This window comes from Somniosus microcephalus, chromosome 9 (genome assembly GCF_052327205.1).
Source record: "Somniosus microcephalus isolate GS21.2 chromosome 9, FLI_Smic_1.0, whole genome shotgun sequence".
NCBI lineage: Eukaryota > Metazoa > Chordata > Chondrichthyes > Squaliformes > Somniosidae > Somniosus > Somniosus microcephalus.
The window spans coordinates 207,646,824-207,674,683 of NC_140995.1; the positions used below are offsets into that span (position 1 = coordinate 207,646,824).

At 44.5% G+C, this 27,860-nt stretch overlaps 1 protein-coding gene across 2 annotated transcripts in view; it reads left to right on the forward strand.

Annotated features, from left to right (window-relative positions):
* The window catches only part of slc16a10 (solute carrier family 16 member 10), a 173,483-nt gene that overhangs the window by 130,057 nt on the left and 15,566 nt on the right, over positions 1–27,860 (forward strand). The window contains exon 6 of one of the 2 annotated variants that reach the window (XM_085997821.1): positions 12,967–13,173. In XM_085997821.1, the coding sequence (XP_085853947.1) occupies positions 12,967–13,173 (207 nt within the window). Of the gene's footprint in view, positions 1–12,966; positions 21,211–27,860 lie in introns of those variants that run through there. The other variant, XM_085997822.1, reaches the window with a different exon arrangement.

Sequence of the window (27,860 nt, forward strand, 5' to 3'; positions counted from 1 at the left end):
TTCTTGTTGGCTTAGCATTCAAATGTTTGAACTGTTTGTTCTCTACATCACGACGTACATTCGGTTTAAGAAGGTCCATGCGAGATCTCAGGTTCCTGTTCAGAAACATTATCGCTGGAGTCTGATTAGTGGCTGCGTGTACTGCGTTCCGATAAGCAAAGAGGAAATTGTCTCTCTTGTGTTGCAGTGGTAGATTCTCGCTGTACATTGCTTTGATGGCCTTCTTGAAAGTCTGTACGAATCTTTCTGCCAAGCCATTTGTAGCTGGATGGTACGGAGCAGATGTGTAGTGCTTGATTCCATTTTTCCTCATGAAACCTTGGAATTCGTCAGAGACAAATTGTCGGCCATTGTCTGTGCAGATTTGTTCTGGTAGGCCATTCCTAGCGAACATGGTCCTCAGAACTGAAATGGTCTTTTCAGATGTGGTTAATTTCATTTGAATGACCTCGGGCCATTTGGAATGTGCATCGACTGCAATCAAGAACATGGAGTCCATGAACGGTCCAGCAAAGTCGATGTGCACACGTTGCCATGGTGATGAGGGCCATTCCCATGGATGGAGAGGGGCTTGTGGTGGTGCGTTCTGGACCTTTTGACATCCTGAGCAGCTCTTTGTCAGGTCCTCGATCTGTTTGTCAATTCCCAGCCACCACACATATCCACGGGCAAAGCTTTTCATCTTTACCGTACCTAAGTGGCCTTCATGCAGTTCATCTAGCACTCGGTTACAAAGCTTGGGAGGAATCACAACTCATGAGCCGCACATCAGTGTTCCCCGACACACTGATAACTGCTTCCTCCTAGCTGAGAATGCTGGAAACAATAAGTCACCAAGCGCTGGCCATCCCTTCACAGTGATGTCATAAACTTTTGACAATGTAGGGTCATTGCGTGTTTCTCTTTCAATGAGGGAGTTTGTCACTGGTAGCTGCTCAACTATTGTTGTGTGAAATACCTCTGCTGAGTCAACTGTTGTAGTTCTCTCTGAGGTCGGCAGTGGTAAACGTGACAAACCATCGGCGTTGCCATGTTGCTTGGTCCCCTTGTATTCAATGTCATACAGGTGAGCCCCTAGGAAGAGTGACCATCGCTGCAGCCATTGTGCCGTCATCACTGGAACGCCCTTCCTTGGGTTGAAGATTGAAACGAGAGGCTGGTAGTCAGTTAACAATGTAAACTGTTGACCATACAAGTAGTGGTTGAATTTCTTGACTCCCCACACAAGGCTGAGGGCCTCTCGGTCAATCTGTGCATAATTGCGTTCAGCTGTAGTCAATGATCTTGAGGCAAAGGCTATTGGTCTTTCTGAGCCGTCTGGGAACTTATGTGACAACACGGCACCAATGCCATGGGGTGAAGCATCACATGCCAGTCGAATAGGTAAGGATGGGTCAAAGTGAGCTAGCACCTCTTCTGAAGTAATGAGTCTTTTTACTCTCTTGAAAAGCTTGTTCACAGCTGTCACTCCACTTCCATTGTGACCCTGTCTGTAGCAGTGCATTTAGTGGATGTAACACTGTGGATAGGTTGGGCAAGAACTTGTGATAGTAGTTCACCAGTCCAAGATATGATCTCAACTGAGACACATTTTCAGGTGTTGGTGCATTAATCACAGCTTCAATCTTGTCTGGAGACTTGTGTAAACCGTCCTTGTCAATCACATGTCCACAGTATGAGATTCCCTTTTTGAAAAACTCACACTTGTCTCGGTTCGCTCGGAGCAAATACTCCCGTAACCTGATGAGCACCTGTTCAAGGTTGGAAAGGTGGTCGTTGTCATTCTTGCCAGTAATGATGATGTCATCAAGATAACACTGAGTACCTGAGATCCCCTGCAGGACTTGGTCCATTGCCCTTTGCCAGATTGCAGGAGCTGATGCTATTCCGAATACCAGCCGATTGTACTGGTAAAGGCCTTTGTGCGTATTTATTGTCAGGTACTTCTTTGATGCATCATCAATTTCCATTTGGAGATAAGCCTGGGCCAAGTCAATCTTTGTGAAGCATTCCCCTCTTGACAGGGAAGCAAAGATGTCCTCAATGCGAGGCAATGGGTACTGTACTGTGTGGAGGACTGGGTTAACAGTCACTTTAAAGTCTCCGCAGATGCGCACTTTTCTTGGCTTTCCTGGTTTTGTGCTGGAGGTTTTCTTCATCACTGGAACTATAGGTGTGGCCCATTCACTCCAATCCACCTTCGACAGGGCCCCTAACTGCTCCAAGTTCTCCAGCTCTGCTTCTACTGAAGGGCGAATTGCATAAGGCACTGGTCTGGCCTTGTGGAACTTTGGATTTGCGTTCTCCTCAATCTTAATTTTTGCTTTCATGCCCTTAAGTGTTCCTATTCCCTTCTTGAACACTTCCTGAGAGTCAGAGAGTATTTGTGACAGTCTCCCAGGGGTGGCGTTGCTGTCCTCCTTTGCTGACACAAACAGTGCTTGGATGGTGTGCCAATCCAACTGTATTTTCCTGAGCCATTCGCGTCCCAGCAATGGTGGTCCTCCATTTTTCAGTACATAGAGGTTCAATTGCGGTATTTTTTTTTCTTTGTATGTCACTGTCACTTATTTTACCTTTGGGGCACACTCTTTGTCCTGTGTATGTCTTTAACAGTACTTTAGTTGGCCTTAGCGGTATGTGTGAAAACAGTCGTTTGTAGTCATGTACAGAGATCACTGTTAAAGCTGAGCCTATGTCCAACTCCATTTTCAGCCTAACTCCTGCCACTTCTGGAGTAATCCATATTATTCTGTGATCCTCTGTTTCTTTCACACTGTGTAATTTTAGACAAGCCAGATCCTCTTCCTCTGCGTCTGTGTCACTTTTTTTATCTGAACTGTTTCCAGTCACGTGGTGTACCTTCTTGTATCTTTCTTTGAAAGGTTTCTTGTTTTCAGTCACTTGATGTACCTTCTTGTTACTCTGTATTGTATCAGTTTTCTGCTTATTTGCTTTGCAGACTCTTTCAATGTGCCCTTGTCTGTCACATTGTCTGCAGTCTTTGTCTTTAAACCGACAGTCATTGTGGTCATGTGAATATTCCAGGGATTTTTGTTGAATTTCTAAAGCGCCACGTGCTGCTGCTTCCATTGATATTTCAATACTCAGAGCCTTCTCCAATGTGAGGTCTTTTTCAGACAGGAGCTTCTTTTGTGTGCTTTCATTTTGCATGCCACACACAAATCTGTCCCTCAATGCGTCTGATAAGCCCACTCCAAATTGGCAATGTTCTGATAATTTGCGCAACTTTGCCAAATATTCAGAAATGCTTTCATTTTTGCTCTGGTTCCGTTTATGGAATTTAAATCTTTCAGCTATGAGCAGTGGTTTGGGGCTTAAATGGCCTTGGAGTGTGTCCACTATTTGTTTGAATGTTTTGTTTGCTGGCTTTTCAGGGGTTAATAAACTACGTAGCAGCCCATATGTCTTTGCGCCCATAACACTCAGCAAAACAGTGGCTTTCTTTTCTACCTCCACTCCGTTAGCCTCACAGTACAACTCCACTCTTTCAATGTAAGTTGCCCAGTCTTCAATGCTGCTATCAAATGCTGCAATAGTGCCAATCATCGCCATTTTTTTTTTCAAACCCATTTTTCTTTCTTTACTAGTTAGCTAGCGTCATGCAAGTCACTCTGCACTTTTCACTTGACTTGCGTATCCCCTGCCTAGCTTAGCAAGCGTACTCCGTTTTCTCTGCCTTCTCGCTCCTTTCTTCCAAATTTCGGTGTCCTCTGGATGCGATGCCAGAATAGGAAGACGTAGGTTCATAATTCTCGTCGCCAATTTGTTGTGTTTGTACCGCTACACACAACTACATAAAATAATAAAGCAGCAGAGGCTGAGAGTAACTTCAAGTGATCTTTACTGGTTAACTGGAACTTCGGCACTGACTGTACAAATCGATACGCGTCTGTTATATACGCTCGCAACTAAGGATGTACATCCGCAAAACAAAGTAGTCCCTTCAGTGTTGTATACATTACAAGCACCAATCTGTTCCATTGTGTTTCGTGACCCCAGGGAAGGGCAGTGCGTTCTGACCGAGCTCCAGCACGATCTTTACAGATCACACTGACCCGTGGTAAATGGGAGCTTTATTGTTGAGGTAAACCAAAACTTAACTTTCTGTTTGGGAGAATGGCAGGGAGCTCTGCCGTTTTTGAAACCAGGTATTATACAACACTCGTGTACCAAATGAAATAACCTCCCGCAAACCCACTCCTCTGATCTAAAGTGAAAGTTCCAGTGAGTGCTGCCAGTCAATCGTCACAAATGCCCCGTCTCAATAGATTGCAGCAGCGATAGTTCCAGGATGTGGAACCAATATAAAGTGCCTGCTTGCTGCACTACAGAAAGGCATGATTGTCCTTCCATGCCACAGACTAACTGCTATTCCTATAAAGATTACCATAGAACTGTTCTCCATAAACTCGATTTTATCTCCAGCATAACCTCCTCCCTGTCCGGAATTCTAATTTTTGTTTTGATTTCAGTTGCTTTGTTTTTTAATCGAGTGCTTATTATTTAGCAAAACAGTTCTCCAATAATATACATGTTTTAAAAAAAAACTGGAAATGCTGAAAATCTGAAATAAAACCAGAAAATGCTGGAACTAGCAATTCATCAGCCTCTACCACGAGAAAAGACAGCTTATGGCTCTTCGGATGTAGGCCCGTCATCAGAATTTAAGTACAGTGGTTTACATTAGCCGGGAGTTTCCTCGGAGCTTTTCCTGCTCCGCCGCCATAACTTCACCAGGATTGCGGCAGAAACCCCACTCCCCGGCCTTCTGGCAAAGTTACAGCAGCAGAGTGGGAGCAGCTCCAAGGAAATCCCACCCCCCCTCCGACCGTTGTAATTTTAGTACGTAAAAAAAAATTCTTCAACTTATGTCCGTTTCTTGAATGTGTCAGTAAGCTCACACTGTGTCCCTATGAAAAGCTAACAGTGAAAAGTGGAAAAAGCAAAATGACCACCTGAGTGTAGGCAGCAGTCACAGAAATCTATGGGGGGGGGTGGGGGGGAGTCATCAAAGTGGTATTTGATTGGTGAAGGTAGTCAACCTGATTAACATATTTTGGTTTATGGTCTTACCCCCCTCCCTATCTCCGCAAGCTCCTCCAGCCCTACAACCTCCACCCACTCGCCCCCACAAACTAGGCCCAGGCTTCCGAACGCCAATCCTTAATCCCTTCCACCTCACCACTTTCCATTCCTTCTTTAAAATGTTCCTTAAAGCACACCTTTTTAAAGAAGTTTTTGGTCACTCCCTCCTAACATCATCTTCTTTGGTGCCTCTTTCAAATGCCTTGGGAGGTTCTTCTACGCTAAAGGTGCTATATAAATGCAAGTTGTTGTCATAGTCATCAGTTAGGCAGACCTTTTGATTACTGTCACTGTGCAGCTATTCAGTTCACAAGGGAGGTAGGAACAGGAGAATACCATTTAGCCCCTTGAGCCTGTTCCGCCATTCAATGAGACCTTGGCTGATCTGTGACCTAACTCCATATACCTGCCTTTGGCCTATATCCCTTAATATCTTTGGCTAACAAAAATCTATCAATCTCAGATTTAAAATTAACAATTGATCTAGCATCAATTGCCACTTTGCGGAAGAGAGATCCAAACTTCTACCACCATTTGTGTGTAGAAGTGTTTCCTAACTTCACTCCTGAAAGGTCCGGCTCTAATTTTTAGACTATGCCCCCTAGTCCTAGACTCCCCAACCAGCGGAAATAGTTTCTCTCTACCCTATCAGTTCCTCTTAACATCTTGAAAACTTCGATCAAATCACCCCTTAACCTTCTAAATTTGAGGGAATTCAGCCCTAATTTGTGTAAGCTCTCCTCGTAACTTAACCCTTGGAGTCCGGGTATCATTCTGGTAAACCTACGCTGCACTCCCTCCAAGGCCACTATATCAAAGGTGTGGTGCCCAGAACTGCTCACAGTATTCCAGATGTTATCTAACCAGGGTTTTGTATAGTTGCAGCATAACTTCTACCCCCTTGTATTCTAGACCTCTAGATATAAAGGCCAGCATTCCATTAGCCTTTTTGATTATTTTCTGTACCTGTCCATGACATTTTAATGATCTATGTACCTGGACCCCCAAGTCTCTTTGGACCTGTTTTTAGCTATTCACCATTTAGAAAGTACCCTGTTCTATCCTTTTGAAGTCCAAAATGGATGACCTCACATTTGCCTACATTGAAATCCATTTGCCACAATTTTGCCCATTCACTTAATCTATCAATATCCCTTTGTAATTTTATGCTTTTATCTACACTGCCTACAGTGCTGCCTATCTTTGTGTCATCGGCAAATTTGGATATGTGGCTTTCTATGCCATCATCTAAGTCGTTAATAAATACTGTGAATAGTTGAGGCCCCAACACAGATCCCTGCGGGACACCACTAGTCACAGCCTGTTAATTAGAGGACATGGCCATTATCCTTACTCTCTGTCTCCTGCCGCTCAGCCAATTCCCTAACCAGGTCAATAATTTACCTTCAATTCCATGGGCTTCAACCTTAGTTTACAGTCTCTTATTAGGGACTTTATCAAATACCTTCTGGAAGTCCATATAATTAACATCCATAGACATTCCACTGTCCACTGCTTTAGGAACCTCCTCAAAAAATTCAATCAGGTTCGTCAGGCATGACTTCCCTTTCACAAATCCATGCTGGCTCGCTCTAATCAGCTGAAAATTTTCGAGGTGTTCTGTCACCCTATCCTTAATTATAGACTCTAGTCATTTCCCGACAACAGATGTTAGGCTAACTGGTTTATAATTCCCTGGTTTCCTCTCTCCATTCTTAAATAGCGGAGTGACATGCACAATTTTCCAATCTAAAGGAACGGTTCCTGAATCAAGGGAACTTTGGAAGATTATAGTTAGGGAATCTGCAATGTTCTCACCTACTTCCTTTAAAACCCTGGGAATGAAACCATCTGGCCCTGGGGATTTGTCACTCTTTAGTGCCATTATTTTCTTCATTACTGTTAATTTACTTACGTTAATTTTATCAAGTCCCTGTCCTGATTCAATATTAGTTTCCTTGGGATTTCTGCCATGCAATCCTCCTCTTCTACTGTAAATACTGACGCAAAGTAATTATTCAACATGTCCACCATTTCCTTTCACCGTTCTCAGTTTTTAAGGGGCCAACATTGCTCCTGACCACCTTCTTTTTCCTAATATAATTGCAAAAATTTTTGTGTTGATTTTGATATCCCTTGCAAGTTTCTTTTCATATTCCCTTTTTGTAACTCTTACTATCTGTTTAGTGACCCTTTGCTGTTCTTTGTATCTTTCCCAATCGACAGGATCTGTGCTATTTTTTGCAGATCTCTGTATGAAGCTGCAGAGATTACACTGGAAAGGCAATTGCTGTAACAGTTGAGTTCAATGGAAATAAAAATGGGAAGAGATGTAAAACGGGCTGCCCACTCGCTATCGCCCATTTTACACTATCGGACAAAGTCAAGATCTGGTCCATTGATTTTTATATGTTGGTTAACTGGAGGACACTATCAAAGTGAAAAGAGGAAAGTGAACTAGAGCAAAAGCACGTGAGATTAGTAGTAACAGAACTGAAATTGTATTTTGTATGTTTTCTTAATTGCAGGTCTCTTCTCACAGCTTTATGGTTTCCTTTGTTATATTTGCTTTCTACTATCGGGTTATTCAAATTTCAGTTGTCCATATGATAAAAGAAAGTCTTGCATTCAGTGTATCTGTCAGAAATATCTACTGTGAAATACATTTGTTAGGCAGACAAATATTGGGGCTGGTAATGTGATGGCCAGCGCCTGTTGCACTGATGTGCATCAAGAGCCATCTCTCTTTCTAATGGGGTACATAGGCCTGAGGCCTACTGCACACCCGATAATCTGGAATGTAAATGGCTGCCAGTGATCGGAGCAAAAATTAGCTCTGCTCCTTATAATGTAGCCAGAGTGCTTGAGAAATGCTCCCGTTGCTTTTAATATGAATGCCAGAAGGGAGGGCTGCATGAAACTTTTATCCAGTTTTTTTTGGGCGGCTAGCCCTGTCCTTCCAGTAGGGCCAGCAAGCTAACCTGCTGTTGAACTATTGGGCCTGAAGAATTTGCTCGGGTGCCGTCCTCCTTTCTGCCTCTTCCCCCACCCTCCTCACCAAAAAAGGTCCCATCTCCGAGATGTCAGTAGCCATTTATGTGCTGTTGGTACAGAAAATCCCACCCACTTGAACTCCGCAGAGTATTGCGAGCAACGTTCTGGGAGCAGAACCCACACATCGCAGTCCTCAGTTTATGCTCATTCAGACACAGGAGTGTGGCTCACCTGAGGAGTGATGGACTGGCAACACTACGCAGGGATGGCATTATCAGCCTCGTTTAGTTTGCCTTATCCATAGGATGATGTTCTTAATAAACACTGCTGATCGTTTTAAAGGGCGGTGGGCTTGGAGTGCCTTCTTAAGCTATTAGTAGTAGGAGTGCATTCACCAGTCGTACTCATGCAGTATCAAGTTACAAACATGAAAACCTCTTCATCGTACCACCATTTCGTTGCAGACCCAGCCTTGGGTACTGATGTTGCATAGATGAGTGCCGATACCTATTCATCCACCATTGCCAGAAGCCATTTTAATTGTATTGCTAGTCAATTCCCCGTGGAATTTCACATCCGGAGTCGTCTACAGGTGAAGCAAGTTTAGAGGCTGTGGGATAATTGGATCAAGGCACACAGACGTAATTTCGCTCGCACCCATTTTAAAGTCCTACATTCGGTCCTTATTTTTATATTTCCATTATAAATTCCAGTTTCCCACATTTATAATGGAAATTGCCGATGTAAATTTGCCACACTGTAATGGTGGCTTTGTAGGATCTCCATCGGAGGGAGAGGGTAACTACAGTTTTTACAGGCAGATTCCATAGTACAGGAAACTCTTTTATCTGGCACCGACGGGACCAGCATGGTGCCGGTTGATCAAAAAGTCCGGATTACAGAGAGGTATACTTACCAAGGTACGAGAGCCCCGTACACGGCCACAGGTGCAGGAACCCCGGTTACACGGCCACAGATCCAGGAGTCCCTGTTACATGGCCACAGGTGCAGGAGCCCCGGTTACATGGCCACAGATCCAGGAGTCCCTGTTGCATGGCCACAGGTGCAGGAGCCCCGGTTACATGGCCACAGATCCAGGAGTCCCTGTTGCATGGCCACAGGTGCAGGAACCCCGGTTACACGGCCACAGATCCAGGAGTCCCTGTTGCATGGCCACAGGTGCAGGAACCCCGGTTACACGGCCACAGATCCAGGAGTCCCTGTTGCACGGCCACAGGTGCAGGAACCCCGGATACACGGCCACAGGTGCAGGAACCCCGGTTACACGGCCACAGATCCAGGAGCCCCGGATACACGGCCACAGATCCAGGAGCCCCGGTTACACAGCCACAGATCCAGGAATCCCAGTTGCACGGCCACAGGTGCAGGAACCCCGGTTACACGGCCACAGATCCAGGAGTCCCTGTTGCACGGCCACAGGTGCAGGAACCCCGGTTACACGGCCACAGGTGCAGGAGTCCCAGTTGCTGCACGGCCACAGGTGCAGGAACCCCGGTTACACGGCCACAGGTGCAGGAACCCCGGTTACACGGCCACAGATCCAGGAACCCCGGTTACACGGCCACAGGTGCAGGAGTCCCAGTTGCTGCACGGCCACAGGTGCAGGAACCCCGGTTACACGGCCACAGATCCAGGAGTCCCTGTTGCATGGCCACTAATATATAGTAAAACTTACCTGAACCTACTCCTAAATTTTGCCGGTTAAGCGAGATTTCCGGATATTTAGGTGCCGGTAAAAAGGGAGTTTCCTGTAAATGTGGACATGGGAATTTATAATGGGAAAGATTGACAGGAAGCGCATGCCAGATCATTAACATATTATTAATAGCTAGATTATCATTAGGTACGCTTACTAGAATGAATTGAACAAATCTCCCTAAATTAAGAAGCTTACAGTTAATTTTCCAACCACTCATCCATCCTGAAGGTGATGACATAGATTCTTTTCTTCATAGGATCATAGAATGTACAGCCAAAGGAGATTATTTAGCCGATAGTGCCTGTGCTAGCTTTCTGAAAGAGCAATCCAATTAGTTTCACTCCCTTTTCCCTTCGCCCTTCCCCAATTCCTTCCAAAAGTTTACTTTTTTTCAAATATTTACCTTTTTTTGTCTTTTGGCTCTCAAATTATAGAAACCATCAACTCGTAGTTACAGCATTAATTGCCAATTAGTTGCCAGGAGATGAGAGTCTTCATTTTGAATTTTTGTACTGAATAGAACTTTTGAGTTCAGAGGGTAAGAAATTTGAGCCCGTTCCACAGCAAACATGATCTTTGTTCTGGTGCCCTTATGGCAAACTAGTTTTGTGGTGTGCAAAGTTTTAAAGGGGGAAGCAATGTGCTAGAGTAGATAACAAAAAAAGTTGGCTAAGCAATGTGAGAACATTGGAATGGCAGGAAGCATTATATTGTAATAGATGTTAATACTGTGTAGGCCATTATATCAGACATGACCGAGTGCTATTGAGACATGGCACCAGACAACAATAGCAACTTGTATTTATATATCGCCTTTAACGTAATAAATTGTCCCAAGGCACTTCACAGGAGTGTTATAAGACAAAAAATTTGACACCGAGCCACATAAGGAGAAATTAGGGCAGATGACCAAATGCTTGGTCAAAGATGTAGGTTTTAAGGAGTGTCTTAAAGGAGGAAAGAGAGGTAGCGAGGCGGAGAGGTTTAGGCAGGGAGTTCCAGAGCTTAGGGCCCAGGCAACAGAAGGCAAAAGCCAAAACTACTTTAGTTACAGAGGGCACACTGTGGATTCTTGAAAATAGAGAAAAATAGGGTCTAGAGAAACTGGTTACTTGGTCAGTGGGGTGAAATTTCCCTTTTGCTATTGGGAGTAAAGTGGGCGGTAGCCGTTCAACTGACCATGTAATACCTTGCCCCATTATCCTTTCCATTGATGTTGAAAATCTGGCAGTGTAAAACGGGCCGCTGATCTGCTACTGCCCGTGAAAATCCCCCCCCCCCCCCCCTCCCCCCGGTCTCTCAAAAGATACTTTTACATTGGCTTTAGAGAGGCTCTTGCACTGCCAGCTCCTGACTCCCGCTCCTGGTCAATGCCAATATAAGGTTGCTGGATTCGCTAAAACTGGCTGCGTGGAAGACCTGATGTGATGGGGCCTTCCGAGCTGCCAGTCTTAAGAAATCGAGTGAGTTTACATGGAAGTTGCTGCTGGATGCGTGAGACTCTTATCATCGGCAACCAGCAAGCACCCCTCTAAGGCTCTTGTGAAAACAGCACAAGAATCTTTCTTTCTCTCTTTTCCTTTTCTGGCTGCGTGATGTGAACCAGCACAACTGTGTTGTAAGTAATTGTACATATGACATGCCTGACACTCGGGATTTTATTAACATTTATTGATTTCACACCAGTATGTGTGATTTATTGGCATGAGAGAGAAAACTTCTCCCTCTGCTTATGTCTGAACATCCCTCCCTTCCTTCTATCCCAGCGAATTGCACGCATTAAAACAAAAGGCAAAATCAATAAATGGCTAATGAAATCATTTTTATTGCAAACACTGTACTTGCCTGTACGTGATGTTACTGTAAGACTAACTGCAACTGAGTGAACTTGGCTTTGGTGCTGCAGAGGCAGAGTTAAAGTCATTGTATGGATTACCTTTTGCTTTACTACAATAAATTACACTTGTTATAAGGATGTATCTGTAAGCGACCAGCACATGTCTAGTCCTACGATGTATTGTATCTAGACTTCCAAAAAGGCATTTGAGAAAATTCCACACAAAACGTTATTAATTAAATTCACAACTGTGGGGATTTAAGGTAATCCCTGAGAATGGATAAGACATTGGCTGAAGGGTAGAAAATGAACACTCGTTTGAGGAATTGTGTCGGAGTTGGAGGAAGTACTGAATGGGATGCCCAGGGGTGATGTTGGGACCAATACACTTTCTAAAATGTGCAACTGACTGAGAAGTTCAGTTCAAAGTGATTCAATTTGCAGATGATACCAGGAGGGGCAGCGGAATCGGAGGGGGGCAGCTCAGAAATGACTGAATAAGTTGGATAAAATATGCAAGTGGGTAGAACAACGATAGGTGGAATTTAATGCAGGCAAATGTAATGTACTGCACATGGAAGAAAAAAAGAGTAACAGGCAAACTCCATGAATGGGGTTGAACTAGTCGAGGATGAAGCTGAAAGACATCTACCAGTCTGAGTAGACTCCATGCTCAATATGTCCAACCATTGGAGAGCAGCAATCAAGAGAAGGTTGTACTCCATAACCAAACAATAGAATATAAATCAGAGGAAGTCATAAGCAAACTGTATAGTGCTCTGGTCAGACCACGCTTTGAGTACTGCACCCAGTTCAGACACAAGGGAGACTCATTGAAGTGCTAGAGACAGTGCAAGGAAGAGGACGGATCTCTACCATCAAGGTCTTAGTTATGAGGAAAGATTAAAGAAACTTGGGCCTTTCTGTCTGGAAAGGAGGTGCCCAAGAGGTGATCTTATAGAGATTTATAAGAGAGTGGAAAGGGTTGATCTGGAATATTACTTTGAATTTAATTGTGAGAGTGGGACAAGGGGACACAAGTTCAAACACTATAAAAGGCAAATTTAGGATGGATGTCAGGAAAGTATTCTCCTCACACAGCGATCAACGCATGGATGGACCTCTAGGAAAAATAGTGGAGGTGAAAACCCTGGAATTATTTAAGAAACAATTGGAGGCTGAAGTGGGTGGACTTTAGGACCTCTCTGGATGGATGAATTAAGATGGGCAGAATGGCCTCCCTCACCTATAATTATCCTGCGATCTTGTAAATGCAGTGACTCATTCTGCTCTCTCCCTTTCCCAGGTTTTCTGCGCGACTCTCTGGGCACGTATAATGTTGCGTTCTACCTTGCTGGCGTGCCGCCGTTGATCGGAGGAGCAATCCTTTGCGCTATCCCATGGATCCAGTATAAGAAACTCAAGAAACAGAAAGAGCAGAAAGTGGAAGCAGGAGAAATTGCAACTAAGATGCTAGATCACGATTCCAAGAACGTTCTCATGCCCGGCAGTGGTGAGCCGCAGAAAGCATGTGCATCCAGTGTTTAATATCAAATTCCTCTGCACAGACTGACGATGCTTCAGGTTTTACAAACGAATCTATTTTATAAGTGAATTTCATGTTTTTTTTGTCGCAATGAACCAGAGCAGTTAGGAATTCCCAAGAGGGAAAACAAAGAGAAATATACGATAACAAAAATTGGACTTCTACCCAGAGAAGGTCTTTATGGGATGCTGCGTTTCTTGTATGTTGAGCCATTTGTTATACTAGTTCATTTTAGTTTAACTTTCTGAAGTTGGATGGAATTCTATAATCCAAGCTTAATTTGTAGTAATACCACTGCTGACCCGGTAAAGCATTTCGCTTCCCTTCAGAAATACTGAGGAAAGACCAGTTAACAGTTGCTGCAACAGCCGCAATTTTTTTTTTCGACCATTAGGACATTTCAGCCCACCCTCGCTATTGCTTCCGTACAGTCTCCTTTCGAGGAGCTACTTTTATCTGGAAGCTATTTCTAAGCTTTCAAAATAAACACATATTGCCACCATGGAGTGCCTGTGAAGGTTAAGCTCCATAAATTTAGAATGCTAAATATTACGCAGGAAAACCGGTGAAGTGTGAAGAACCTCAAAACATTTCCTCACTTCCAGTGCTCTTGGACTAAACAAACTCTTTGATTTTGCTTTATTTTCCAATACAAATCTCTGACCTTCTAAACGTTAAACATTGACTCATCCTATCCGAGCCACAATGATTAGTGTAAGTATAATAGGTGCTGCATAATGAATATTGCTGAATTATGGAATGGAAATCAAGGTACACAGAGCTGCATAAGGCAGACACTACAGGCGTGCCTCTTCTGTTGCCTGATGTTTCAGATGGTTAAAATTCTCTTGTAGTCCGCCCAGTTCACTGCCATTCGTCTTATTTAGACAGTATTTGTTTTTGGTTTGTGTGTAAGGTTTTAAAGTGCAAGTCTTGTTCTTCTGAAACAAACCCGCTTCAAGCCTCCTCTGTGTCATGGGCGCTGCTGGAGAGGAGGCGTATTATGGCGTGCAAGGTTTGGTGATGACAGCTGCTGTACCTGGCAGTCTACATCATTCCGTGCAGTGTAGTGATTCTGACTTGGTCACTGTAGAGTACCTTCTGGAGTGGAACGTGCCGGCCATAAACCACTGCTGGAAGCACTGACAGCTGTACAAAGTGAAGCTGGGGTAGATTTGCTCTGGAACAAGACTAGAGAAGTATTACTTCTACATGAGTTAAAATGAAGCGTTGCAAACTTTGTTTTTTTATGGCAGTACTATTTTTTTAAAGAAATACGACCACACTAATGCTGTAACACCCACAAATATCAATTGGACATTCATTACAGCAACTGCAGTCAATTCACTATATCCTATCGATCTCTTCAGTCTTTTGAGGATCTGAATTTTATGCCATAGTTTTGTGGCAACATTTTCTTTTGTTCAGGGCAAGCACAGGATGAACTATTGCTCTTTACAGCAAGTTAGATCTTTTATTCGTTCCTGGGATGTGGGCGTCGCTGGCAAGGCCAGCATTTATTGCCCCCTCCCTAATTGCCCTCGAGAAGGTGGTGGTGAGCCGTGTTCTTGAACTGCTGCAAACTTTGAGATGATGTATTTTAATCTTACAAGTAGGTTTCACATTGTCGTGAACGTGTTGGTCGAACGTCGACTAACCCATACACTTTCAATAGCCCAACCAGTCCTCATAGAACACGTAATTTGTAGACTACCTCATCTAATCTGTGCAGTGCTGTTGCTGCAAAGTGAAGAGTTTCACTGAAGTAACTAATAATGATTGTGGGTGCACAAAAAGTTGCGGTGGGGGGGGGTCATGTCTATTTCGCTCACTGAATTACTGCTCAGCATATATACCAGGTATTGATCCAGTTTTGCAATTGCATCAGAAGTATTGTAACAAGTTGGCATGCTGATATTGTAACAGTCATTTCCTGCTCCTAAGATGCAAATGATAAAACATTCTGTGACTGAGCTACATGACATTGCCCCAATGGATCACGTATCACTAAGTGAAAGTTGGAATCAGAAGTCACATTTTTCCAAAAACTTACCCTGTAGATAATAACTCTACACTGATGTGATGTTATCTGTTGTAATAGTATGTACACAGATGGATGGAATGGAATGGGTCATACTGGTTTCTTTAATACACTGATGTTTTGCTTCAGTAAGGAGCATTGACTCCTTCAAACCTCTCTCTTTGAGATTTGTACAGTTCTTAAATTTAAGTTGTGTACTGATGAAATCCTGCATTCTAAGTTAGTATCTAACATACTTTGATATACATTTGCACCTGACGTCAGAGAATAGGTAATTAGTTTCAACACTGTTCTCGTCCCAGGTAGATGGGGATGTGTGGGCATTTTGCCTATGGCAGAAGTTTTCTACAAACTTAATCCATAATGTTTTAGCTAGGCTAATATTAAATGTTAAGGTGTTGTGGACTCATGAGCTCACTGGGGTATTAATAATGATGATCTGGGTGTTTCAATCAATCTGAGCCAGCAGGCCTGAGTCGCAAAGCCTTTGTCATTGTATAGTATCTTTTTATGTTTTTGCCCTTTCATTGGATGAGCTCCATTGGCACTTTAGCAGCCGGTTGCTAGAGTCAGCTTTTGGTTTATTCTTGTTTTAATGGTGATTCCAGTTTAGCAACTCACATTTGCATAAGAATGTTAAATCATGTTTGAAAATTGGTATGGCTGCATTCCAGTGCTGTACAGGGAGCTGGTGTTTGGAGTATTCAGATTAATGTTCTGGTTTATTTGACGGATTACATTAAGTTAGCATGACTAGATTTTTACACACCCACAGCAAATGTTGTGCCACAGGGCATAACTTTATTTTTTAGAGTTTTACAGCTTTTTATTGAGTTTCTTACAGGATTGAAAAATATTGTCTGTCTTAACCCTGTGAGTAAAGGAGCAGTTGTGAGGACGAAGTCTTAATTTTCATCTGTAGTGAATAATGAAGAGCCATACTTGTGAGAAACTGAGCCCATTGAGGATTCACAAGGATTTTTGCTTCTCTATATAACTACTCATAAGTCACTATAGTTTATTTCTATTCCTTTTTTTAAACCAATGTTTTCTGCAGCTGTTGTTTGGACAACATTAAAACCTCATTTAGAATTGCAAAAGGATGCTCAATGTGTGTGTGCTCATTCCACTCAATACACTTTCTTTTTGCAATGCTAAACAACCTGAACTCGGCTGATGTACCTCGCACTCCCGACTAGCCTGACAATCAGCTCAAAGTTCGAATGCTCACTGACTTGGACCCTGACTCCAATGCTTTTTTAAAAAAACAAAAATGGTGGGCAATTAAACTGCCTGTTCTCAGCCACCGACTCTGTGTAGAGTTCCCTTGCCCCCACTACTTGGCTCTGTGTGGGGTCCAACTGAAGGAAAGTGAATTAAGGAAACATTCTAAACACTTTATAATTTGTTTCATGTGCATGCACACCGTTTGTGAATGGGCAGCATTGCAGGTTTTTTTTCCCCCCTCTAAGGTCACTTTCATAAGGCTGTATCCCATCTATGACTCGGACCACATATTTTCACCTCTGCAACATTGCCCGGCTTCACTCCCAGCCACGCTGTGAAACCCTTACGAACACTTTAGATACCTCAAGGCTTGTTGTACATGCTGTTGATATGCCTGCTGTCTTTGTAGTGAAAACACCTGTTGCATTTTGCTGATCTGCTTTGTCACTGATGATGAAAATGTCCAACCATTAGTGCCCCTCAAAACTACCAGCAAAGGGTCCACTGGGCCTTCAGTTATTTGGTGTTACCTGGAGCTCTCTTCCCTCAAATGGCTGTGGATGCTGGTACAATTGGAACTTTCAAGACCAAGATCGCTGGATTTTTATTAGGTAAGGGTATCAAGGGTTATGGAGCTAAGGCAGGTAAATGGGGTTGAAGCATGGGTCAGCTGTGATTCTATAAATATATTCAAGAAGGAGTTGGATATATTTCTTAAGGCTAAAGGGATCAAGGGGTATGGGGAGAAGGCAGGGACAGGGTACTGAGTTTGGATGATCAGCCATGATCTCATTGAATGGCGGAGCAGGCTCGAAGGGCCAAATGGCTTACTCCTGCTCCTATCTTCTATGTTTCTATGTGATCTAGTTGAATGGTGGAGCAGGCTCGAGGGGCTGAATGGCCTACTCCTTGTTCCTATGGTCTTATTGTTAAACTTGGTGCACAGGAATCAGTTTTGCGCACCTGGAGACTCCTTTTCTTAAACTCCTTTCCCGCTGGCCTCCCAAGCTCCTCCCTACACTAACTTCCAACTTGTTCGAAACTCTGCTTCCGTACCCTGTCCCCAGCCCACCGACTCCTCATGAGCTCCGCTGACTTCAAATCCCAAAAATCTTGCCCTGGTTTAGAAAACCCTTGCCCACCATGACTTTACCCAACTTATCTCTGCACCCTCCTCAAGCCATGCATCCCAACTCTTGCCTTACGGTCCTCCTGTGCACCCAATTATCCCTCCTCATCCCCCCCCCCCCCCCCCCAGCATTCCTCACTCCTGCCAGAGCTTTCAACCATCATGGGGCTACTCTTTGGAACTCCCTCTTTGCCGTGCTACTTCACTCCCGACCTTTAACGGCCTGCTTAAAACCTTTTTTTTTTCCCCCTGACCATGCTTTCAGTCAGCTTTTCACCACCGCAGGCTCCGGGTCCCTTGGGGGGATGTTTTATTACATTAGGACCACTATACAGGTGCAAGTTGTCGTAATAAGTTAAAGCACACATCACCCCTGCAGGTGGTATGAAGCGACACAAACCACTTATCGGCAATATTATTCCTTGCTCCAAGTCCACCACAATTTTATACTGCTCCTTTGGCACTAATGTACGGCTCTAAAAATGCCAGTCTGACACCAGCCTCAGAGTGCAGTGTAACGGTACTGCAGGATCTTGGCACAAATGGGGTCATATATTCTGCAGGGTTGTCACTCTTCGTTCTGTTCAATTGTAAAAGCATGGTCATTATCTGCTTAGGATCCGTGCTCTGATGTGGGTTTTATTTCAGTCAGAAGTTACCCTTAAATTGTCACATTTTACTGGGGGAAGGAAAAAAAAAATCATTTAATTTTTTTTTTAAAGTAGTCAATAAAAAAGCAAGTTGTCTCTTGGTTTCCAATTTTTATAGTCACCAAATATCCTAGAGGATTTCAAAATCAGTGTGATGGACCTACCCGAGGAGTTAAAGAGACTGATGACTACCGAGATTCCTTGGGCCCAATGGTATATGTTCAATAAGGCTGAAGAAGACTAGGGAGAAAATTGTTGGGCGCTAGCTATAGTTATGAAAGAATCATTGCAAACTGGTGTGGTTCCACAGGATTAGAAACAAGCAAACATAGAACCTATAGTTGAAAAGGGAGACAAGTCTGACCCTGGCAAGCGCAGGTCCATTAGCCTAACATCAGTAACTGGTGAAACGACGGAAATCATTCTAAGGAGTCATCACTTCAATCAGAAGCAGCCAGCAAGAATTTCAGAAGGGGAAGATCTTGCCTAACAAATTTCTTCCACTTTTTTGAGGATGTTATAAATAGAACAGCAGATCTTGTGTGACAGTGCTCATGGTAAGTCGGAAGGTAACTCTGTTTTATAACAACAGGAACATTATTCATGTAATGCACGGTGTATTATTCAGCTGCAAAGGCAAAGCTGTGATTCTTTAAGGTCACAAGGTGGAATGGCTATGAATTGGCACATTCTCTGGTCAGTTAGTGGGTAATTTCTTTGTAGATTGGCAGCAGCGGCAGATGATATACTTGCTTGTTTTGCATCTGTACCAAAGTGTGAGTCTGATGTGTGTTGGATTCAGATTTTTTTACTTATATATGTTTATAGTGGAGCTCCTTATGGTATTAACTATTTGGACTTTCACAAAGTACACTGAGGGTGATTGCTCAGACTACTGTCCTTTTTTGCTAATTTACAAAAAATGCTGAAACCAATGATAGTGTTATTCAATTAAACAAAATCGAGCGAGCAGTAGAGAGATGGCTTAAATCTTAATCGGCGGAAGGATTTAGATCAGTTATGCTATTCGGCAGACAAATGACAAATGAAATTTCAGTGCTGACAAATATAATGTATTGTGCAATTGGGCAACAAAAAAGTGTGACATAAGTTTACAATAATGAAATAGATTTAGCAAAGGGAGGCTCACAAACAGCTGAGAGCAACATTAGACTCCTCACTTTCAGTGTTGTTCCCTGGATGCTGGGCCAGCAGAAGTAGGATACTAGAGGATCAAATCTCAATAGGCCGAATTGCCTTTTCTCGTCCTTGACTATTCTTTATGTTCTTTGTATGTCCACAGATCAGTAGGAAGTAATGTGATTGCACTAGACTGGAAATGGTGTGTAAATCTATCTGCTTGCAGTGCAGAGATTGCACCCTTTTCAGTGTTGATGTAGTATATCCATGAATCTGCCAAAGAGTATTGGCCAGATGATTTTTTTTTTGGCACCAACTGTCACCAGAGCAAATGCAGGATTCTATGCACCGCCAAAAAAACTGACTAATGCAAGGGATTGTCTCCAGAAAATTGGAGACTTTCCTCATTTACATCAAAATAACTTCAGGTCTGACAATTCAGGGTCTCCATTGTAATATCATCAACCATCCACAAGCTTTAAGGGCAGGAGTACTATGACAACAAGTAACGCTGCATGTTATAGTAACTCGGATGTTTTTTCCCACTTTCTAAGGAGCCCGTCGGCAACTAGTTGCTAAATGTGCAATTGGTTATTATTGAAACACACAATTAACTTTTTAAAGTGTTATTGTCAAATGTGTTTTCCACTGTGTATCATTTTGATTTTTGAAATGCTCTGTCATGCCATTTGCATCGGGACTGTCTATTCCAATGACCCATGTCTTTTACTATGCGTCCGTTTAGGATTTGTGCTTTATATGTAAAGCCTGTTTGGGGATTCCATCTCAAACATTTTAAGTTTGCTTGTATACTATGTCTACTTTCTATTTAGCTACCATGGTAGATTTACACTATTTACCTTTTTTGGTTGCTCTAGAATCTCTCTGCAAAGTGCCCCTTCATTTTCTTTTTACCGCAGTCTAGTAACTTTATTAATTATCTGCTGTTTGTAGTCAAATTATTTTGTTAATCGATTCTCAAAAGCTATACAGCTGCTATCATTTTTTTTTAAGTAATGTTTGACTGAATAGTTCCACACTTTGGGCAAGCAAATTCTAGCTGTAATTTAAAAAAAAAAATGTTTTTGTTGACATACATGTTAAAAACTGTGATGCATTCTTTTGGATCAAGGAGGTGATTCATTTGTCGTACATGCTGTTGAAACACCTCTGCCTTTGTGTTTAAAACATCTATAGCAGTTTGCTGACCTACTTTCAGTAATGATGAAGAAGGCCAATCATTAATGTGCCCCAAAACTACCAGCAAAGAGTTCACTAGGCCTCGAGTTATTTGGTGAATTCAGTACACAGAAATCAGTTTTGGGCACAACTTGCAGGGAAATGCCTGCAAAAAAAAAAGACAACTTATCACTCAATCATGTTTGTGCGTTAATTGTTATTTTGCACTCTGCAAAGTTAAAAATCTGCTAATGCAAGTTTTAGGAATAAATCTACGATACTGATGTATGATTGCAATGACTTTAATAAAAAGGAAGTTTACATGTGAAGCAGTTTATTGATCGGATTTTCTATGTACTGGTATAACCATGTTCCGGATCAGTGTTTCAGCATGTATTGGAATTTTCAGATAAGTGTGCAGTGTTCAACCATGTTTATTTGTAACTTGTACCGTATATTGTTTACATCTCCGCATCTGTGAATTTTTTTTGGACTCTCTAACAATCCAAATTTGTGAAAAACAATCTATTTAGGAGCAAATGGAATTCAAGGAATTTTTCATCAAATGTTTCCAGTTTTTAAAAGGACCAACTCTCATCTGAATTTAAGAATATGCAATAAAGATATTATTCCAAGTTCACAGGTGTTGGTGTGTGTCCAGCTATTGGCAGTAAAACAAGCCTCGAATGTAAAACTAGCAAAATAGAAAGCTTGAAAAGTATTCGTCCTGTGGGGATTGTGGTGGAAGTACTTGGGTCGCACAGAATTTCATGGACGCTCCTGCATCCTGCTTGGGAGGTGGTGAGCAGAGTAAGACTGGTGCAGCAACTCCCTTTCACAGCCATACCTATCCAAATGAGATGCCCTCTAGAAATCTGAACAAGTACCAGATATCTGTTTGCCCCTTTTAGACAATAAGTGTAATACTTTAGTTCATCGTTCAAAAATGCCGGCATCTCTCTTTTCTGTTGGTCTACTAGTAAATTGCCCATGGCGCATTGCCCAGTCAGTTGATCAATATAAGTTTATCATCTCATCCAAAAGACAGCACTACTGACAACGCAGCACTCCGTCAGTACTGTGCTGAAGTGTTCGCCTACATTATGTGCTCAAGTCCTAGAGTGGGAGTTTTGAACTCTCAACTTTCTGACTCAGAGGTGAGAGTGCTATTAGCTGAGCTACAGCTGACACTGCTTATATGTGTGGGCATGAGTTCTGTTACATAGCCCTCGGCAACTATGGATGGGGAATATGTACTGCATTGCCCATATCCCCCCAAAAATTTAAAAACAACTCTCACTGCCCTGCCTTCTCCTCCTAGCCCTGTATCTCCCCATGTTTCAAATATTTATCCATTTTTCCCACTTTTAAATGGTTTCTACCTCAATCCGTCCCTGTAACAAAGCATTCCATGCTCTAACAATTTCTCCAAATCTCTCTCCTCACTCTTGGGGCTGGATTTTCCCGGGTCTCACCTGCACGGTGCGGGGGGGGAACCCGGGAGATGACGGGAAACCCGGAAGTTTGGTTTTCCCGGCACGCTGTGGAGTTTTAAGCGACGTTGGGGCGGGTTCCTGCTCCTTCCGGCCCGCAAGGAATGCTCCCCGAGGCTGAGGCCACCTCGTTGCAGCCACCGGGAATTCTGGGCCCCTGGCCCTGGCCGCCTGCAGTAAAACCTGCACAGCAGGTTAAAGTAGAGGCTTCAGGCCTCGTCATATTTAAATCGCCAACCCGCCTCCTGCAGCCTCCAACCCACCCGTTCTTACATCAGAAAATTCTGACCTTAGTCTTTCCCTATATATCTTATTATTAAACCTTTCAAAATAACTTTTAAATCTTCTCTGCTCCAGTGAAAGTAACCCCAGTAGCTCAATTCTCATAACTATGGTTTCCCATCCAGGTGTATCCACGCTGTGTTCTCTGTGGCTTTCTGTCCTTTCTATAATGGGGTGCCCAAAATTGCACACAGTTCTTCTTGTAACACTTCACCTTTTCTTGTGCAAATGTATTATTACTTCTTTGCTGCCTGCCCCTGTTTACCTGCACTTGCACAGAAGTCAAGTAATGAGATTGTGTATTTAGAAAACCGGGCATGTTTTTTCATGCTCCACATTATATTTTGATCAGTGAGCAAGTTCGCACTGCCTGGCATTCCTCCTGTTCGTGGCTTGCTGAGATAAGCTGCTGCATGACCTTTTACAGAACTCGGCAACACTGGCAAAGCAGTATTTATTGCCCAACCCTAGTTGCCCTGAGAGTCAGCCACTTGGGCCGCGATTTTGCCGGTGCTCAGGAGGCGGGGTGGGTTCGGAGGCTGGTCAGGTGTTAAACGCGCAATGATTGATGGTGGATTGGAAACCTGCCACAGCCCCGCCTCCGCGTGAGTTTCAAGAGTGTCGGGTCTGTGATTTCACCACAGACCCGACACCAAGCGGCGGGTAAGGAATTTAAAGCACTTAACTCCCTTGTTAAGTGTTAACTACAATTTTGAGAGCCTTTTGCAATTTTCCAACATTTGATTCGGGTTTCACGACGTTCGGAGATCACGCCAGGTAAGTGTGGAGTTTGCACATTCTCCCTGTGTTTGCGTGGGTTTCCTCCGGGTGCTCCGGTTTCCTCCCACAGTCCAAAGATGTGCGGGTTAGGTTGATTGGCTATGATAAATTGACCCTTAGTGTTAGGGGGATTAAATACGTGGGGTTACGGGGATAGGGTGGGATATGTGTTGATGTAGGGGTTACGGGGATCAGGTGGGATATGTGTCGGTGCAGGCTCGATGGGCCGAAATGGCCTCTATCTGCACTGTGGGGTTTCTGTGATTCTGTGTGAAGCTGGAAACTTCACAGCTGCAACTGCAGTCTAAAAGCTGCATTCTCAAATCTGCTCAATTTCAGATGTCAGAGGTTGCTGATTTAACGATTTGGGAGACTGTCTTGACATCGTACGTGTCTGTTGTTAACTCTATATCCACTGTCACCTGCATTGCTGGACATAAAAGGCGCCCTCGCCCTTCACTCTGCCACCTCAAATTGGGATCACACACATGGCAACGATGTCAAACGTTCATACAAGATTAATTTATTCCAACATGATAAAAGAACAGAAACTTAACATAGAATTCTATCAGAACACCCAAGTTAGTACCCTTGTGATCATTTATGTGTCAGCTTTCTCTTACGCGTGTTTCTACGTTGTGCTACCCTTGTGGCTTCAGCAGATGTAGAGACAGCCTGCTCCCTTCCCTGCTGTACCTGCTTAGACACCTTTGGCGGTCGTCCTCTGGGTTTTGGAGCCTTTGAAGGTCCCGCCAAAGGTTGCTCCTCCTGCGGCTGCACAGGGGCAGACTTGGCCATCACTGCTCCGGCAGTCATCTGGGGCTCTGACCGAGGGGTTGGCAAGGGGATGGAAGTTGGAGTGCTTGGAGAGGATCCCCCACTTGCATGTCGCCTCCCACTCGCATGGGCCACCCGCCCTTCTCTGCTAGCAAGTAGCTGGAGAGCACCTTGCTGCACATCAGTGGGGCCATGAGGACCCATCTCTCTACTGACAGTCCTCATAACGGGGACATCCATGTACCTCTGGTTCCTCTCCACGATAGATGCCCATCTATCCTCCATAGCTGACTATCTTTAGAAGAGTCACCATGTTCATTTGAGTTTGGCGATTTATGTCCTCCATGGATGTTGCCATCCTTTCCATGGCGGGACCTACATTTGCCATTGAGTGCACCATGGAATTGCTCATGTTGGAGAAAGACTCCTCCATTCTCTGCACACTCGCAGTCACTGTGGTTGCAAACCCAGTCAGAGCCTCCTGCATTTGGTCCTGAAACTCCAGCACCATTCCCTTTCTGGATGGCCCCCAAGGCTCAGCGCCTACATGCAGCAGAGCAGAGCTAGGAGCATCCTGCAGCCTCCGACGAGGACTCTCCACTGCTGTCCTTGTCTCCACCATGTCTCACTCGTGCGCTGTGATACACTGGGTGACAGCACTACTCTAACTCGCGAATGACCGACTGTGGTGTGCATCACTGCACTGGTGCTGGGTGCGATCATTTCTGCTGGCGCTGCTCCCTCAGCGGATGCAGCATCCTCTGGAGTCCTCCAGCTCTTCCTCCTGGGCAGTAGGGAAGGGGGCTCTTGATGGTCCTGTGGGAGAGTAAAGACACAAGTTAGAGATTTGGTATGTAGATTGCAGACACGTCCCATTGTGCACATGATGAGCATTCCATTTCTAATGACATCAGATGCCATATGTGTCACTCATGAAAACCAAATAAGATGGATGGAGAAGCATCCTGTCACCAGGTTGTTCAACTGAGCCCGTCTCTCCGTCCCCCACTTTGAGCTGTTCCCCTGATCCCACAATTTCCAGAGTGGCCTCCTCAGCGTTGGTCAGCTGTGATAAGGATGGTGGTCCTCCTCCTGTTCTCTCCCCCTCTCCCTCTTATTGTGGGCTCTCTTTTCCTGCAATGAGGGAAAGAAGTGGAGTTTCAGTGAGAGTGATGAAATGAGTGTAAAGAATAGATAGGATAGATGTTTTGAAGGAGTGGGTTCCCATAACTTTGAGTTGTCAGCTGTTGTTGGTGCATAACATTGAGGGTGGGTGTGAGGGGTGCATAGTAAGATGGGGAAGTGAATCTGTGCTTAGGGAGAGGGGGATGGGGGATGGTACAAGAGATGTTAGGTGGAGTCAGGATGTGCAGGAGTAGGGTTGGCAATGCAGAGTGATGGGGATGTGATGACAGGCACAGCAGAATTAAGGTAAGTGTGCTTTTATACTCACTTTTCCAGAATGCAGGAAATCATTGAATCTTTTCCTGCATTGGACCCAGGCGCGTCTGTACATAGACCTGGCACTGGCCTCCTCAGCTATTCGCAGCCAGGCTGCCTTTGTCTGATGAGGAGGTTTCCTTCTTCCATCACCTGAGTATAGGACCTCCCGACATCCTCTGACTCCCTCCACAAAAACATGGAGGGAGTCCTCGTTGAAGCGGGGAGCTGCCTTTTGTTTCTCTGCAGACATTGTGGTGAGAAGCAGCAGTCAGAAGCACCAGAAACCACCTGAGATCTAATGGGGAAATGGCCCCCTTAAATGCACCGGCTGCAATCGTATCAGCAGATCAGCTGAACAGACCCGTACTGTGTGATGAGGGCGGGTAACCCACACAGCGAGCTTAACTAGCCCAATTAACCAAAAATTGTGTCGGCGGGACGGGAACCCGCCCACTACCATTCCCGACGCAAATCCATCTCCAGGAAGAAAATCACGGCCATAGTGTGGGACTGGAGTCACATGTAAGCCAGTCTGGGTGGGAGTGGCAGGTTCCCTTCCCTGAAGGTCACTGATCCCGGTTGGGTTTTTATGACAATCAGGCAGCTTTAATTATCATTTTCCAGTTCTAGCCATGGGGGAATTTTGAACTCACGACACTTGGGTTGCTAGTCTATAACCATTAGGCTACCATACACAATAGTTTAATAGGCTTTGTGTGCATTCTAAAATGATGGGCTTTCTACATTAAAGCAAAATCGGGCAAGCCTATTTTCTTTTGGCATCCTTTGTGAACAGTTTAATGGTCTCTTCTGTGAACTGCTGTGTCCTGCTTCTTTCACAAGCCAATGTATCATCTGAAGCCTGGACATTGTGTAGTTTTACCTGAAGCTGGTGTACTTGGTCACAGCCTTTGTCCCTTCCCAAACTATGAGCTTGGCCAACTCCCTGGGAAGATAGCAAAATACTGCAGATGCTGGAAATCCGAAATAACAACAGAAAATGCTGGAAAAACTCAGCAGATCAGGCAACATCCGGGGAGAGAAATTTGAGTTGATGTTTCGGGTCGGAACCCTTTTGCAAAACTGGAAAGAAAAGAAAATAGACCGAAGGCAGGGCTGCGATCGACAAAAGAAGTAAAAGAGACAATAAAAAGGTATTCGAAACCAGACGAGATGGTAATAGGCCGGTGGAGACAAAAGACAGCTGAGATTAGGTGTGAAGTGTACTAGCAGGTAAGAGACAGCTGCCAGAAACAAAAGGAAAGGGGGGGGGGGGGGGGGGGGGTAAGGAAGACCCAAAACAAAGGGGTGGAAAAAATTATAAGTAAAAAAGTAATAGGGGCCGAGGTTATGATCTGAAATTGTTGAACTCGATATTGAGTCCGGAAGGCTGCAGAGTGCCTAATCGGAAGATGAGGTGCTGTTCCTCGAGTTTACGTTGAGCTTCCGTGGAACAATACAAGAGGCCAAGGACGGTGAGGTCCGAGTGGGAATGGAGCGGTGAATTAAAATGACAGGCGACCGGAAGCTCGGGGTCACCCTTACGGACTGAACGGAGGTGTTCCGGAAAGCGGTCACCCAATCTGCGTTTGGTCTCCCCAATGTAGAGGAGACCGCATTGTGAGCAGCGAATAAAGTATACTAGATTGCTAGAAGTACAAGTAAATCGCTGTTTCACCTGGAAGGGGTGTTTGGGGCCCTGGACAGCGGGATGGGGGGAGGTATAGGGGCAGGTGTTACATCTCCTGCGCTTGCACGGGAAAGTGCCAGGCGAAGGGGAAGAGCTGTTTGGGGTGATAGAGGAGTGGACTAGGTTGTCTCGGAGGGAGCGGTCCCTATGGAATGCTGAAAAGGGAGGGGAGGGGAAGATACGTTTGGTGGTGGGATCACTTTGGAGGTAGCGGAAATGGCGGAGGATGATCCGTTGAATGTGGAGGCTGGTGGGGTGAAAGGTGAGGACAAGGGGAACCCTATTGTGGTTCCGGGAGGGAGGGGCAGGGGTGAGGGCAGAAGTGCGGGAGATAGAACGGATACGGTCGAGGGCCGTGTCAACCACGGTAGAGGGGAATCCTCGGTTGCGGAAAAAGGAAGACATGTCTGAAGCACTGGTGTGGAAGGTGGCATCGTCGGAGCAGATACGGTGGAGACGGAGAAACTGGGAGAATGGAATAGAGTCCTTACAGGAGGCGGGGTGGGAGGAAGTGTAGTCCAGGTAGCTGTGGGAGTCAGTGGGCTTGTAGTGAATATTGGTCGATAACCTATCCCCAGAGATGGAGACGGAGAAGTCGAGGAAGGGAAGGGAAGAGTCAGAGATGGACCATGTGAAGGTGAGGGAAGGGTGGAAATTGGAGGCAAAGTGAATGAAATTGTCTAGTTCGGCACGATGTTGAGCTCTTTTTCCGCTGCCTTCATCTCCGTGCCCACTTCTTTGACCAGGAGTCTTCCCCCCGCACGTCTGACCCTTTCTCCCGCTTGCAGAATTCCCGTTCTACCTGGACCCCTCCCCCTGGCCT